The sequence below is a fragment of the Botryllus schlosseri genome, chromosome 11 (genome assembly GCF_051294905.1).
Source record: "Botryllus schlosseri isolate E-star chromosome 11, Bs_hap1, whole genome shotgun sequence".
Classification (NCBI taxonomy): Eukaryota; Metazoa; Chordata; class Ascidiacea; order Stolidobranchia; family Styelidae; genus Botryllus; species Botryllus schlosseri.
The window spans coordinates 6168003-6184974 of NC_137246.1; the positions used below are offsets into that span (position 1 = coordinate 6168003).

General features: G+C 40.9%; 1 protein-coding gene across 1 annotated transcript; it reads right to left on the minus strand.

Moving 5' to 3' along the window:
• Positions 1–386: 386 nt before the first annotated feature.
• Positions 387–6437, minus strand: LOC145451109 (uncharacterized). Its single transcript, XM_080329595.1, has 2 exons — positions 6104–6437; positions 387–956 (listed from the first exon to the last, which is right to left on the minus strand). The coding sequence occupies exons 1-2, from the start codon at positions 6393–6395 to the stop codon at positions 586–588; spliced, it is 663 nt and encodes a 220-aa protein (XP_080185721.1). The 5' UTR covers positions 6396–6437; the 3' UTR covers positions 387–585.
• Between the last annotated feature and the right edge of the window lie 10535 nt (positions 6438–16972).

A 16972-nucleotide genomic window follows, 5' to 3' on the forward strand; every position in this document is an offset into this window, starting at 1 on the left:
GCTGCCATTGGCACCCAACGACTATCAAGCAATCGAACTGAAAGACACTGCGTCAATCCATGTCCGAATCGATGGATATGACTATAGTAACACCGTTCTTGATAATACCAATCCAAGTAACATACGTTGCCGCGCCACAATGAGTTGATAAATATCACACAACATTGCTTCGCGATATTATGCAGTCCACGGTAAGGGTAGGAAGTCAACGTTACTTCCAAGAGGTTTACGACGGACTATGATCCCTCCACCTGACATATCGCAATGCTACAACGTCTTGGTATTTACACAAATTACCGACAGTCCTGTTAACGCCTCGTGCCTACACTAAATGAGCTTCGAGTTCACCTTGACAAAGCGGGAGTCATCTTCATCATGCCACACTATATGGAACACAAGTAGCCGGTTTATTGATGATAAACGCAATACATAAAGCGACAGTTGAATGAACAGTGAACATTTCAACACTCGCTGGGGATATAGAAAAGTAATGCGGATCGAAAACAGATATGTGCAATATCTTATCGCGTGCACGTCAACAAGACAAGTAACCGCATACCATGCTCAAAGGGCGGTTATGACGTTTCAGTTATCGGTCACTACCGTTGCCACGGTATTCGGTAACTTATTTACGAATAGATTGTAAACTCGATCCACGTCGCCATTAATTCCAAGTTGAAGAAAAGAACCCATTCTTGGCAATTCTTTTATAGAATGGATGAACTTCTTGATATTTGGCAACCGATCGGTGAAGCGCGGGAATAGACTGTTGTGCCGTTCTATCAGAGCGAAAAAAATAAAATCGACAAAGAAAGGAGAGTTCCCACCCAGGAATCGATTCGATTCCAGCCATTTCTCGACGTCTTTCAAATGATTAGCCTGTTGAATTCGATGCTGCCCAGGTGATTTCCTACGTCCTCCAAAGATGAAAGTGGATCGAACCGAGTTATAAATTCCTGCAATATAGAGCGAGTGTCTAAGTTTGTGCGCGGAAGTGGAAAGCCGGATGTAGGTGCAGATACATATCATCTAGACCTCGCCAAATTCGAAGCACTTGGTGCCATGCCATTTCGATGCTACCGAGACGACATGATCGTGGGATGTGTATGTACATTGTACACTGTACAGTACGTTGCTGGAAGTACTACTCGCATGCCCAAGTCAGGGATGACCAACCTTTTCGGTTCCAAATGGCTGCACGAGGTTTACGGGGCACCGCGCGGGTCAGATTAATGTTTATGACATTTTTTAGTGTTCAAGACTTACTACTACGCCAGGGCTACCATATTTTTGTGACGCAAATTCCGGACACTACTTAGCGCCAACTAGCGGATTTGAAAATGAGTTTATAACACACTCTCCGTCAATATGACGTCACACTAGCAAAGCAATGCTCATCATCTGTATACAGGCCTACATGAATGGAGTGGAACATGGGTCATTAATTGCGCCATCTGTAATGTGAGCTCTGGTGATTGCTAGGCCACTTGTTGGGGTCTGCAATAGATTTCTTCATGAGCCGGATAAAATCGTCGCCCTGTCTGGCCCGTACGGATTGTGTTTGACAGCCCTGATGTACATTTGAATAAAATATTCATTTTATTCCCGAAGCTTTTCGGCTGACCCTCGTCAGGGGAATATCGTCAGCAATAATGCGAGAATTCGAATAACTATGTTCAGCAACAATATATATCGCTAATTATGACGTCACACAGAAAATATACAAAGTTAGGAAAACGAGAGAACTGAAGCGTTGGCATGGAGATAGCGAAGCAAAACAAGTTAATGCGCGATTTTCAAGTGATACACAAATTCTTTCTGTTGGCATAGACTAGGTTTGCTCATAGTGATGATGGTGGACTCAAGAACAGACAAATGAAATAAATTGCGACCCTTAGCCAATATAGAGAACATGTCCTCGTGATAGTTAGCAGCACACGTATGATTTTCTAGTAAATGTTTGCCTATAGAAGATTTTTGACCCATGGCCTGGTTATGTTCAAGAACAAGCGGATTGTTAAGCTGCGAATTTGAGATATAAGATTTGACAGATGGTGGAATGTGTTCTTTGATACGGTCCTGATGATTTGTTCCGAGGTCAAATTGAATAATGAACTTGACTACATCCGTAAAATTTTCATTGACAACGGATACCCAGAGTATGTTATTAAGCGGACAATAAGTAAAAAGTTAAGTCATTGGAATGATACCAAACCAGAAGAAACCCCCGAAGTAATTTCTCGTGAAAATAGGGATGTGTACATTCATCTTCCTTGGATTGGCCCGGTTTCTTATCGATTTGAGACACAGATAACTTCAGCAGTCTACCGCTGTTATCCAGCGGTGAAAACCAATGTTGTTTTTACCACGATACCAATGTTTCCTGCAACCCGAAAGGACGTTCTCCCGGCTATAAAACAAAGCAACGTAATTTATGAATTCAAGTGCCACTGCGATTGTCGGTACGTAGGGAGAACTTCCAAACGGTTGCAGGACCGTATCAAAGAACACATTCCACCATCTGTCAAATCTTATATCTCAAATTCGCAGCTTAACAATCCGCTTGTTCTTGAACATAACCAGGCCATGGGTCAAAAATCTTCTATAGGCAAACATTTACTAGAAAATCATACGTGTGCTGCTAACTATCACGAGGACATGTTCTCTATATTGGCTAAGGGTCGCAATTTATTTCATTTGTCTGTTCTTGAGTCCACCATCATCACTATGAGCAAACCTAGTCTATGCCAACAGAAAGAATTTGTGTATCACTTGAAAATCGCGCATTAACTTGTTTTGCTTCGCTATCTCCATGCCAACGCTTCAGTTCTCTCGTTTTCCTAACTTTGTATATTTTCTGTGTGACGTCATAATTAGCGATATATATTGTTGCTGAACATAGTTATTCGAATTCTCGCATTATTGCTGACGATATTCCCCTGACGAGGGTCAGCCGAAAAGCTTCGGGAATAAAATGAATATTTTATTCAAATGTGTCATGAAGTTCTGTACTCCTAAGCGTCTCTTAGCCCTGATGTACTGTTAGGTCGGTGCGGCTATCTGGTTGTGTGTTTTAATCAGGTCCGAACTACATTTTTTCAGCCCCTTTTCGCCCAAAAAAGCACGGATCTTGGCCCCACCACAGGGTAGTCGATGAAACTTCTTGGGTACTTACTATATGCATCTGGTTGTTAAATTTTATGAATGGATTCTGTCCATAATATTGATTCTACCATGTATCAGGCAGTGTTGGGATGACTCGAGTCATGACTCGAGTCACCTTTTTCGAATGACTTGACTCGACTCGAGTCACTTTGCTAAAATGACTTGACTTGACTTGACTCGGCGTATCAGAAAAAGGGATTGACTCGTGACTCGGAGCAAAATTCACGAGTCAATTTCAAGTCGTGAAGTAATCGGTGTCGATAAAAATCACTAACTCTTGCATATGTTCGGATCGTTCGCGAAACGCTGGTGTAGCCGTGAGATCGACCAATCAGCGTTTTACTGAGCCTCCATTGTTCCCTCACAAATAAATTGACCGCTAACGAAGTGATCGAAGCTTACAGCTTACGTTGTCGTAAACTAGTATAGTAAAGTATTAAAGCTCTTTTTACCACAACCAAACCTCTTGTTTTATTTACCATAACCAAACCTCTTGTTTTATTGACATTGAATTCGAATAGAGTTTATTTAGTCCTCAACCATTGGCGCAGGCTCGAATTGCATCATATCGATTTATAAATGGGTAATGTATCGCACCCTATCAATTCGTATCTATTCACTATTTTGGCTGGTAACTATAAACTCTGGTTTAGCAGTTCTGCGTATATGTGAGCGATACATCGCCTTCTTGCGTGTATATTTAACTCTACATTCGTTCATCGGTTCAAAATCAATGACCACTCAATCTATATTTCAGAGAGCTAGCAAAATGCAATGACGTCATCATGACCCATAGTTCGAAAAGGCAACTTGACTTGAATTGTGACTTGACTCGTGACTTGACTTGACTCGACTTGACTTGAGTCACCTCCAAAAATCGAGTGACTTGACTTGAGTCACCTTTGAAAATCGATTGACTTGGCTTGACTCGAGTCAAAATGGCCAATGACTCGAAATGACTCGTGACTCGAAGGTAGTGACTTGATCCCAACACTGATATCAGGCTACTATAAAATGCACCAGCAGGTTGCAAATCCGGTGATTTCCAACTTTTTATGGTCGCGATTTCATTTCCAACTTGAAAATGTTCCTTGGCCCAGCTCAAAACTTGAGAATCTGATTACTAAAAAAATTCCGCTTGCCTAAACTTATACCAACGGCCTAGGAAGCTGATTACGTACAACATTATCGCGATCCCCCCAAGGCATACGACCCCAAGATTTGGAAGCATTGTCCGTGACTGAAGAATCCGATCGGCATTAACAAACCGTTAGCTTATGATTGCGATTACAATTAGACTCATTTCAGTAAATGGTGGGTATTTATATTCATTTTTGGTTGCATTTTTTTGCGAGGGCGGTGCATAGTGCCCATATTAATATTAGTGTAAAAAAATTCAAACAGCATAAAAAGCTGCTTGAAAATAATATTGTTCATGTTGATTTACGAATAACTTGAGCCTGTACGTCAAGCCTTCAAAATTCTGGACATTTAGGCATATTTTAGAATTTCCTCCCGGACGCGTTTTTTTTTCAGTGAAATTCCGAACGTATGGCGCCCCTATACTACGCAACAGAATCGATATCGTGTTGAACTCACGTTCTATCATAATTGCGAATTTGGTCGGACTCAGCAATCTAAATTGCGCGCATTTTTAATTTTCAATTTTCAGGAGGGCTACCAATAAAAAAGCCAGAAATCAAGTGACAATATATCGCGCGAAGTGCCAAGAACAATATATGACAATATGAGGAATGTTTTCCAACCATTTACCACAGAGCAGACGTGAATTGACTGCCGAAAAGGTATCAAGCGATTTTGTTCCGACGAGAAACCGGACATTGCGAATTACAGACGCACCTATTCAAATTGGGCATAGCAGATTCAGCCATATCTTAACGTGCCGTCATGAGGAGAGTGTCACCCATTATTTATTGACATGTCGAAATTACAGACACCAGAGAAGAGTTCTCGAGGACACGAGTCGGAGAAAGAATATCGTTCTCACCGTAACGAACTTGTTGAGTGACGCGCATATTTCGCCATACGTTGTGGAATTTGTTCTCGCTACGAAGCCATACATTTGACTTTGAATTTTCTAATGTAATGTACAGTGTACAACCCTAGATGTTAAATGCATTTTTGGACATGGCGAACAAAACCACATTCGCGTTATAATCGCCAATCAAATATTAATCAATAACAACAACAACAACAACCATCATATAAAAAATGTAAATGGAAATGGAATCCGGTATATCAAGCATTGGTATTGATGACGCGTTCATTTCTAATGCAGCAGAAGGGTTCGGATTGGTTTCTGGGGGCAATATTTGACGACTTTAAAATTGACGTTAAAAATTGTCTCCGAAGCACGAACCATTTCACAGCTTTCATACGTCGAGTTCAAGGTGAGTCATTTTAGGGGAGGCAGTGACTCTATTTCAGTCAGTCATTCAATGAATTTGAATCGAGTCATCCTAACACTGGGCCACATATTAGCATAGTCGGCCAGAATTGTAACATTTCATACACAATAAACGTTTCCTATATATACCTGATGGCATGGAGATGTGTATAGTTTTGCTCCAAAACGCTCGCTAGTGCAAAACCCGCGCCCGCTGAACAATATTTTCATTTTATCATATTGTCGCAGTGTTATCAAAGTAGCTTGTGGCCATTATACACATTGAGAAAATTGACTTTACGTAAAGTTTTCATATTCTTTCAGCCATATACTGACCCTGATTAACTTTGAATTTATGAGACAGACATAACCATGGCCAAGATATGGCCGAAACGTTTTTTCAGAAACTTGATTTTTTTTTGGATTTTTGATTTTTTTTTGGAAACTGGACGTAAGCTACTTTGATACCACTGCGACGATATAACCAGGGCTTCACCGTAAATAGATCTCACTTTCCAAAATGCATCTCACCTTCAAAGTAACCTTCCTTATGGCCGGGTCCTGCCGGAAGTCCGTTTCCAAGTTTCCTCGCAACGAAACGATAAATCTCCCAAAGACCAGCTGTACTGTTCACCGTTTCTATACCATCAGTGACGTACGGTAAACGAATAACGGGTCCCTCTAGGTATTGAATCTCTTCACCGCGCTGTGAATTTTCCACGACTATTCGATGTTGGCTACAGCCTCCCGCATACTCAATCATGAGTCTTACAACGCGTAGCGTTTCGTGCTTCGACCACGATACCAGCGAGAAACACAACATTCTATGCAGTAACGATGGCTATCCAATATCTGACAAGGGATTGAAACTAGATGAAGGTAGAATGTTGCGATAATTTCAGGGTTCACTGTGTGTGTGTGTGTGTGTGGACAATTGCACGCAGTAGATACCGACGGGCTTCTCAGTGTATTATATCCTATAATCCAGGGGTTCTTAAGCTGGCTCTATGTACCGCCGAATACGTTAACTAGTTTTAGGTAGTCCGTGAAAGGGCAATAGGAAACTACGAAAAACATCATCCTTTTGAGAATTACGTCGTGTGTGTGACTGTGCCTAGCTTGTCTACTTATTAGTTAACTAATTTTGGGCATGGAATAGCCTGAATTGAGCTGGGCTTGATGCGATAACCTGTCGGTCATCGACGTCTGAAATTCTATGGGTGCGTGCAACCGCCCACAAACTTGAAGATCCCCGCGATCACAAAATGTTCAAGAACCCCTTTATATTCGATAAACCCACGCCATGCACATGGAACAAAACCATCAACGCGAAAAATATTCGTATCACAGCTTTCTTCTATATCTCTAACGTTTCGTGCTATACAAGCCAACGTATCCTCCGTTATATATAATGTACGAGGTTCTTGCAAACGTACGCTATTGGCATACTTTATCCGATCAACCCAAAGAAGCAAATATCGTTCTATAATGTGCAATGGTACATTCGTTGAAGCTGTCAGGGTGAGAATTAAGGTTAGAATGTTGAATCTGATGCTGCTGAGATAATTATGTTGTAAGTCGACAAACCCATAAATCAGGGGTGTCCGACCGTCCAATATTTTTGCTATTCACAGTCGCAATTCGATTATTGCTACTGCGTACGGTCACATGCGAACCAGCAGGCAGCCGTAAAGGATCATCTAAATGCCAGATATCCACGTTATTTGAGTCAAGTTCAAGTGGAAATGGGCATAAATGACGCCAAAGGGCGAAGACGGACGTTCGAGTGGGAAATTCGTGGTTCGATCGACTTTTTTTTAGTCAGCACCACTAAATTTAAGTAACAGGTGTGTAAATCGTTAGTCGCGCGAAAGTTATGACCTTTTTCTTTAGTCAACCCACCAAATTTTCAGCAGAAATGGCGAAATCGGCTGATTTCAGTTTAGCAACCAGCTTTTCTGATATGGTACGCGATTCCAAAATATGGTGACCCTATTTTTACTGCTATTGTAACCTGCGGATTTGGAATAATTAGAAATGACGACATAGCTCAGAAAGCAGACCAATCAGGATAAAACGTGAAAGTAACATCACATCAGCACTATCGTACTTTAATCTATAGGAAGAATATCCTAAGAACCAAAAACCAACAACAAAGCAACAACCTCAGTAAAGCGTTTACTGGAGACCTTAAATCAATCCCACAGACATATGTATGAGGGGTTTTAATGGTAGCCATTGGAAGGTTGGTGAATACCTGACAGAATCGATTACAATTTTCGAGGTATGACTGCAACTTCTTATGTGTATATTGGGGTTGTCCAAAATTTGGAAAATCTCAAAAATGATGGGTATGAATCAGTGTTGGGATGACTTGAGTCACTTTTTTCGTATGACTTGACTTGACTCGAGTCACTTTGCTAAAATGACTTGACTTGACTTGACTTAGCGTATCAGAAATGTGGATTGACTCTTGACTCGAAGCAAAATTCACGAGTCAATTTCAAGTCATCAAGCATTCGATGTCGATAAAAATCACTGTATCTTGCTATCCGATTGTTCGCGAAACGCTGGTGTAACCCGTGAGAGCGACCAATCATCCAGTGATCGTGTGTTTTACTGAGCCTCCATTGTTCTCTCACAGATAAATTGACCGCTAACGAAGTGATCGCTGTCGTTTACGCTGTCGTAAACTAGCTTAGTAAAGTAATTTAGTAGCAAAATGTCTATTACTGTTCTCTGATATTACCTGAACCAAACTTCTTGTTTTATTGAAATTGAATTCGAATATAGTTTATATAGTCCTCAACCATTGGCGCATGCTCGAATTGTATCATATCAATTTGTAAATGGGTGATGTATTGCATCTTATCAATTCGTTCCTCTATTGCTATTCTTTATTTTGGCTGGTAACTATAAGCTGAGGCTATGCTAACACATACGTATAGTTTAGCATTTCTACGTATATGTGACCGATGCAGCGCCTTCTTGTGTGTATATTTAACTTCATATTCTTTCATCGGTTCAGAATAAATGACCACTCAATCTGTATTTCCGGCAGCTAGCAAAATGCAATGACGTAAGCATGCCTCATAGTTCGAAAAGGCAACTTGACTTGAAATGTGACTTGACTCGTGACTTGACTTGACTTGACTCGACTTGACTCGAGTCACCTCCAAAAATCGAGTGACTTGACTTGACTCGAGTCACCTTCGAAAATCGATTGACTTGACTTGACTCGAGTCAAAATGTGCAATGACTCGAAATGACTCGTGACTCGAAGGTAGTGACTTGATCCCAACACTGGTATGAATGTCTCATTCTATAGATTATCGATAAAAAACAGCAATGAGCCTGGAATAAGCTCACAGGAAAGTCGTTAAGATTTGTCGCAAAGCGTTTGAAAGTAGCTACCGACGAGTGGGCGTGCCAGCGACCATAGAACGGCAACAGGACTAGTAATCACGAAATCACGGCTGTCGATTGGCTAATCGGCTATGCTTCAATGATCCCGATGGTGGTGGCTTGCTGCTTAGCATTGTTACAGGAGTGTGCTAACAGCGGTGATTCTGTAAGCGCATTGTAGGTTGGTTGGCAGATAATGATCTAAGATTCATTCAGGACATGTCGAGATACTAGATACATGATGATGAACAAACAAGCTGCTTCATACAAACCAAAAGCAGGACTGGCTAACTCTGAAGGAAACCGCCGTAGCCAACATGTCTGTTTTGACCGAGGGAAAGCGCAGAACACGCCGAGGAATATTGCAAAGGCGCTTATGCAAGTGACGTACGAATTTCTTGTTTCAGAAGGGATGCATCATCATTAAATACAAATATAAAACTTAACAATGACACTACTTTGTCTGATCTTATTGGGCTCCAGCCGTGCTATATAACTGAAATCTTGAATGCTCTAAGGACTGGCTGAATCAGCCATAGATGCTGGGGACTTAATAAACTCTTGCAGGTTGCAGCAAAACGAATTCACTCGGAAGTGCTGTCAAAGCCGTCAATGATGCCGTAGAAAGAGGTGTAAAGGTAGGCAGAGATTATGATGGTATGGCCAGCAAAAAGACAGTTTGCTGGTATCTTGGCATGTCCTGAATGAATCTTAAATCATTACCGGCTGCAACACTACAAATGCTGGAATCAAACCAGACATGGATATAAAATGAGCTTAAAATGCATTGAAGCGGTGCGATAGTTACATTTCTGCGGGGCTTCATCAAGGCTCCAATATATAAACTATCTGGTCGGCCCATGTAACATCTTCTAAGCAGATAAGATTTTGTGCGGCATCCATCCTACATATGGTGTGCTGCACCAGTTTGCGATGGCTAAAATACTTTACTCACGCCCAGAATAGTAGGAGCACTGGCCCAGAATAGTAGGAGCACTGATGTAATTGCAACCATACTAGGTATTTCTTGGACTCAACTCTTTGTGCGGCATCATTGACGACTTTGACAGCACTTACGAGTGAATTCATTTTACTGCAAGAGTCTAATATGTCCCCAGCATAAACGACTGATTCAGCCAATCCTTAGGGCATTCAAGACTTCAACCACGACTGTAACCTAATAAGATCAGACAAAATTGTGCCACTGTTAAGCTTTATATTTGTATTCAATGATGATGCATTCCTTCTGAAACAAGAAATTCGTTCGCCACTTACATAAGCGCCTTTGCAATATTCCTCCGCATGTTCTGTGTTTTCCCTCGGTCAAAACAGACGTGTAGGCTACGGCGGTTTCCTTCACAGTAAGCCAGTTAAGCCAGTCATGCTTTAGGTTTATGTGAAGCAGCTGTTGTTTGTTCATCATCATGTATTTAGTATCTCGACATGTCCTGTACGAATCCTAAATGAATCCTAAATCATTATCTGCCAACCAACCTACAATGCGCTTACAGAATCACCGCCGTTAGCAGACTCCAACAACGGATCAGCAAGCCACTACCGTCGTGATCATTTAAGCATAGCCGATTAGCCAATCGAGAGCCGTGATTTCGTGATTACCAGTCTTGTTGCCGTTCTATGGTCGCCGGCACGCCCACTCGTCGTAGCTACTTTCGAACGCTTTGCGACAAATCTTGACGACTTTCCTGTGAGCTTATTCCAGACTCATTGCTGTTTTTTTTCATCAATAATCTATAAGCTTATTCCAGGCTCATTGCTGTTTTTTTTTATCAATAATCTATAAAATGAGACATTGATACCTATCATTTTTGAGATTTTCTAAATTTTGGACAACCCTAGTGTATATGCAAACTATTCTGTATGGCGGCGCGCGAGCCGATTCCTAAATTCCACTTGAAGAGCTTCTTGGAAGTACAAAACTTCAATATACAATTGCATGTCGACGGCCACTCATTCTTTTTTAATTAACGTTGTAACTGACGCAGGTTGGACACCGTTAATACGAAGAATTCATACCCGCCATTATCACAGGCTAGCAGACTATACAAGAAGCGTAATTTTCATTGCTCAATATCCATAAGCCTGTCGCATAATTTACCGGCGGTGTTCCGCAGTGCGTATAAGGTCAAAATATAGCACTGTAATAATCAGAATTCTCCTATATGGACTTCCAATACTCGGATAGAACTATCCAACTCAACTCTACACGTACCTCTGATGCGGAAAACTATACAATGTAGGCTTTTTAGTACACTACATTTTCAAGTACGCAGAATGAGAGTCGTCACCCCTTTAAATTTTAGGCTACCCATTAATCTCAAAACGCAGGTAAAAGGATGCCTTATTGCACCAGAATCCACGGATTACAAGCGGAACCTGCACGTTCAGTGAGCCCAACACAGCTTACGGTGGTAGTGAGCATCGATACGAATTAAACAGAGATACAGTACACCACTGCGCCGTGATTGGATAAACGTTTGTCTGGAAGTGATTATCAATTGTCTAGCAGACATATATGTCTTTTCTGGAAAAGCATCTTCAAACCGAGTGCAATTTACCAGAAATTTACTGGTGGATGCCAGTAATATAATGCGTGTAGTTGGCTACGTATCGGGTAATAACGTGGCGAATGGTGTCGCTTCAACTAATTTGGCAAAAATTTATAGTCTAGTACAGTGGTTGTCAAACATTATTAGATCAATTCCTTGATGATATTGGACAACTGCCAGTGTTAGCGCACTCAAACCGCTGCAAAACTGCAACATCAGGTTCTTCGTGTCATAGCCAGAGGGCCACAAGGGAGTCAGGTTGCGCGTCCAACAAATCACTGCCCAAAAGATTCGGTGTGCTGAACATAAAATATATGCGTGAACTAGCAATTTTATGTATCAGTTTTATTGCGGTCTCTACCAGAAAATTTCGATGACTTCTTCACCTCGGAATCAAAAGCTCAATACACTACCCGCGCGTCATCGTCTTACAACTATCATATGGTCAATAGGAAAGATCATCGCTCTATCAAATATGCCGGACCTGATTTGTGAAACAGTATCTTGCCGGTTTTCCGATGGCCATCGTGCATGTCAACATTCAAGTCGAAATACAAGCAATGTCTACTGAATGAATACTAGTCAGCCCTCAAGTTTACCGGACCACCAGCGCCTGTCATATCGACCTCGCCTTACGCCACATGTCACCTCATTTTGTTACTTGTTATTTGTGCAATCTTCTTTGAATTTTCATTCAGTGTACATGCTTGCTCTTTGCATCGCCTATGCCCAGGTGGGTGTCTGATTTCAAAGAATACTACAAGTCGTTTCGACATCTTGCTATGTTTTCATTGTATGCTAGGGCTGGGCAAAATCGAGCACCTGAGTGACTCGATTCTGAATCACGTATTACGATTCGAGTTCAGTCGAGTATTCAAGTATCACTCATTATGTCGTCACAACATAATGTTCTATGTTAAAGTTCAAATATGCAACCTTTATGCAACCACAAAGAACATAATGCCTGTTATCCATCACATCAAAGATACTTCGGTATTTTTCCAACTATACCGATTTCATTGCACTTCGTGACAATGTTGTGGGATGATCATGACTTCGGAAATGTGTTATTTCGAGTATCGTTCGTAGATTTGTACTATGTCTCGTGAGCTGCGACACGGCCAATCAAGGTTTCAATGCTTCCCCACTGGAAAATAGTATCAAAACTATAATTCTCCTTAGTTAACTTTCAGTTAAAAGGAGCCTATAATTTCATTCCTGGAAAAATCGTATTTTACTACTCGACTCGAATCATTAAAATTAATACTCGATCCTGATTCGAGTACTCGAACCATTGTGCCCAATCCTGATTGTATCGCAGTCTTGTTTTGTTTTGAATTGATGAAATTCCTAATAAACTGAACTGAGCTGAATTATGACATTTAAAATCGTACTATATTTAGGATGATTGCCGTTGCTGAAACTTAGAAGTTTAAGCACAAATTAAACTCATTCCTAGTTCAAGAAAAATCATTTCTCTCAGACGGCTTCGTGTTAAGTAGCGCTATATAAATAGAGCCCAGCCTGTTCATCAGCATCGCTTTGAAAGAAAATTTAGCTATCTTTGAACCACATGTTGTGCAACGTACGTTTGCATATGATGATTAAAATGTGCGTCTATGATTGGGTTACCATATTTTTGTGAGGCAAATTCCGGACCATCTTTAGCGCCCACTAGCGGATGTTATAATGAGGTATGATACGTTGTCTATCAATATGACGTCACACTAGCAAATCTTTGCCTATCGACCAAAGGTGGTCACGATCCGGATCAGGAGCCCCAATAATGATACATCAGTGCATTTATGTGGTTGTGTGTTGTAACCAGGACCGAAATATCATATTTTCAGTCCCTGCCATCCAACTAAACACTGATTCTGAGCCCACCATATTGTAATCGATGAAACTTCCGGGGCTTACTATATGCATCTAGTTTCTATATGGATCTGGTTGTTAAATTTTGTGACTGAAATCTGTCTATAATATTGGATCTTCCATATATTAATATAAAATTTTTATCTTCCCTCCGCACACATGAGCATAACAGTAGAGCTGGTGGAGGATGCTGATGACTTCGAAAATGCAGGGAAAGTAATTATACATCGTAAAGTCATGTCATACGGATAAGACTATTTATGAGCCTAAATGCCGGTCTGAACCCGCGGGTTGCAGGTTAGTTTTCAACTTTTTATGGTCCCGACTTCATTTCGAATTTGAAAATGTTCTGTGGCCCAGCTCAAAATTTGACAAGCTGATTACTAAAAAACGGTCAGCACCTTTGCCCAAACTTACTCATGGCCTATTTTGGAAGTCCATTACGTTCAACATCTTCGCAAGCCCTAGAATAAATGCAAACAACCCTCAGGTTTAGAGCCCCTATATTTGACTAAAGCATCCAAATGGCCTTAATCGACTCTAGGAAGATACCGTTCTCCTATGATTGCTATTACAATTAGACATATTTCAGGAAATTATGGTTATCTTTAATTAATTTTGACTGCATGTTTTGCGAGGCCAGTGGTGGAGTACGTATTAAAAGAAAGGAATGCGACACCAAATCGCGCGCAGCGCGAAGAAAAATCTCAAGTGGGTTAAATCTGCCCAAAATTATATCGTTTATGTTGATTTACGAAAAAATGTCGATTTTATTTTCAAGCCTTCAAAATTCCGGACATTTAGGCATATTTTAGAATTTCCTCCCGAACGCAGTTTGAACAGTGAAATTCCGGACATGTCCGGGAAATTCCGGACGTATGGCAACCCTAGTCTATGAGGCATATCAAAGCTAGGAGATTTAACGAGGTTGAAATGAGATCTTCACATGATGTCCTCTAGGTGCCGAAAATCAATGAATCTAATATATAATCTTGTCACAATTCGTCGTGATCGTCAATTATCTTCACATGTTATGTCGATTTAGTTTAGATAGGTTGTCAAATCTTCAATATTCATTCAAACTACATAACAATCGATGAAGCTGTTCAGGTTCACGATGGCTGCCTGGTCGGCGCACGACTCGCTGCGCACCGGAAGACTCATGATCGAGTATACGCAGGTGAGCACAAATACTACCTAGACCAGAGGTCTCAGTCTCAAATGTGCTCGCGGGCCAATTTCTTGGATTTTGATGGCGCCACGGGCCGCAGCACCAATGATAGCGGTATTCAATGTATTTGCGAATAGGCGCTATTCAACGGGACCTTGTAGACTAGCATTTCATACACATAGTGAAAATGTGATTTACTAGTCACGCCTTGCACGAAAAATTGCCTTTTTAAATATTTGAATAAAATTGTTGTTGTACTTGGCATAGTGTGTCAAAATAATTAGTACAGACACCGTGTGATCGTATAAATGCATCACGACATCTTAAAAGCCGTCGCGTTATAATTTTGCAGCTAGTGGGCATTTGAAGTGCCACAATATTAGGTAGAATTGTAGGCCTCGGTAGAATATTTTATAACTGAACAAAGATCGATCTCATATCAGAGCATAGAAGCAGCATAGCCGAATCTGGGTTTCCGGTATACTCCCGATAATACTCCCGGCATACTCCCGCCGAATAATCCATTGGTGTTACAGCTCTGGTGCGCACTATTACTTTACGGACCACCTTTGATTGGCGATAATAACATGGACGCAAGAGACCCAAGATGATGCAGGATGTAACTAACTAGACAACATGGGGCAACAGAATGCCAATGGTTGCCATACCAGCCTGCTTAGCTAGTTAAATACGCTACGCTCGCAATACGAGTCACAAGTCCCTATTTGATCGTAACGTTTGACCCGACCCAACTCGAGTCATTTTAATTTATCACCCATTCAGTTCGGATTCGAATAGGCCAATTCGACAAAAAGTGTCCATGTCCTAATTCCAATTTTCAGTCTCAAATCATCAACGGATCAAGTTTTACTATCATAAACAGGTCATGTGACGTAATAGCTGATCTTAAACTGCTGGCTAACTTTTGAAGGTGATGAGATAGTGATGAGATAGTGACATCTATTAGATAATTCGATTTGTGCCAATAATTATCGAGACGACAGATTTCGCGTCGTTGGGAAGAGCCGTTCACACTTCCATTTGTGTGCTTTGGAGTCGAATTTTATCAAAATACACCAACCCAAACTCTGTTAATAAAAGGAGTTCGCGTGCCACCTAAAAATAGTACATTGAACGCTCTCTTGCTTGAAATTTCATGCTGGTGACGTCATATTTTGTGATACGATTGTTGATATACAATGTTTTTTCCAATTTTCTACTAGTTGCTGATGATTACCCCTGACGAGTGTCAGCCGAAAATATTCGGGTTTATTTCAATATGAATATGCTATTCAATCGGATAGGAATTCTTTCAAGTCTTCCTCATCCCATGCATCGTCTATCATGTCGGCTAAATTGATGGAGTTGGATGCAAAGCAGCGCATGATTTCTGCAGAGGCAAGCATGGTCTCTGCAGAGATGGAAATGCGCAAGGTCCCTGCAAAGGCGGAAATTTAATTGGCAGACCTTCAAATCCAGAAGGCGCGAGTATTAGCTGCAGTATCGAAGTCAAGATCAATGCATTTGTCACACTGTTCAAGTAAATTGAATGCTTGTTCAACTAGAGCAGTGCTTTTCAACCTGTGTGAGTGTGACGGTTCGCACTAATGGGAATGAAAAAAATTGCAGTGCGAATGACGAAAGTGGTGCGAATGTGCGAATGAAAAATACGGATGAGTGCGAATGAAAATCGTGAATAATTGTTAATTTTTGTGACGTGAAATAATTCAAACAAACCTAATAGGAAATTCAAGGGCTACTTTTATAGTTGCGAAGCAATTGCAAAAACTTGTTTAACTTACTAGTTACGACGCACCGCTAATCGTAGGTGTCACAAGCCGTAGTGAATTATTATTTTCGCTCTATAATTATTACGTAACCAAAAGCCTGGATTGGAAGCTGGCTTAGTGACAGACATACAGTATATCAGCCCGTCTGAGACTGCGACATCCTGAAAAATGACGTCAAATTGACTTTCTGCTTTCCTCCGCTAAACAATCAGCATACTGTCGTAATAACTGTTCGATTAGCGCGAGGCACGAGGATAGTAGTAAATACCATCAATACCATCATTACAAACTCCCTTTTGCAAGTTACTGTAACGCAAATTCTTACCCCTACAAGGGTTATTGAAGTATGGACCGCAAAGGGTATAATTTTGGGTCGACACAGTGCCAGAGCTATCTGTTATATCTATGTGATATTTGTTGAATTTGTCGCAAAAATCCTGTGATAGTTTCTAGATATACAAGGTCACTGTGTTGGGTACTGTAGCTAATAAGCAAGAAACGCAGAAAATATGAGTTTATCGTGAGAAATCAATATAAGATTTGTCCGACTGGTGTTTCTGGAAAAAATGGTCGAAGACCGTTCGGATGAACT

What these genes read in the sequence shown, in the direction of transcription:
- LOC145451109 (XM_080329595.1), bottom strand. Translation starts at nt 6,395, where the DNA reads ATGTTGTGTTTCTCGCTGGTATCGTGGTCGAAGCACGAAACGCTACGC. An exon ending in TAAGGAAGGTTACTTTGAAG is followed by an intron (nt 957 to 6,103) that starts GTGAGATGCATT and finishes TCTATATTGCAG; the next exon opens with GAATTTATAACTCGGTTCGA.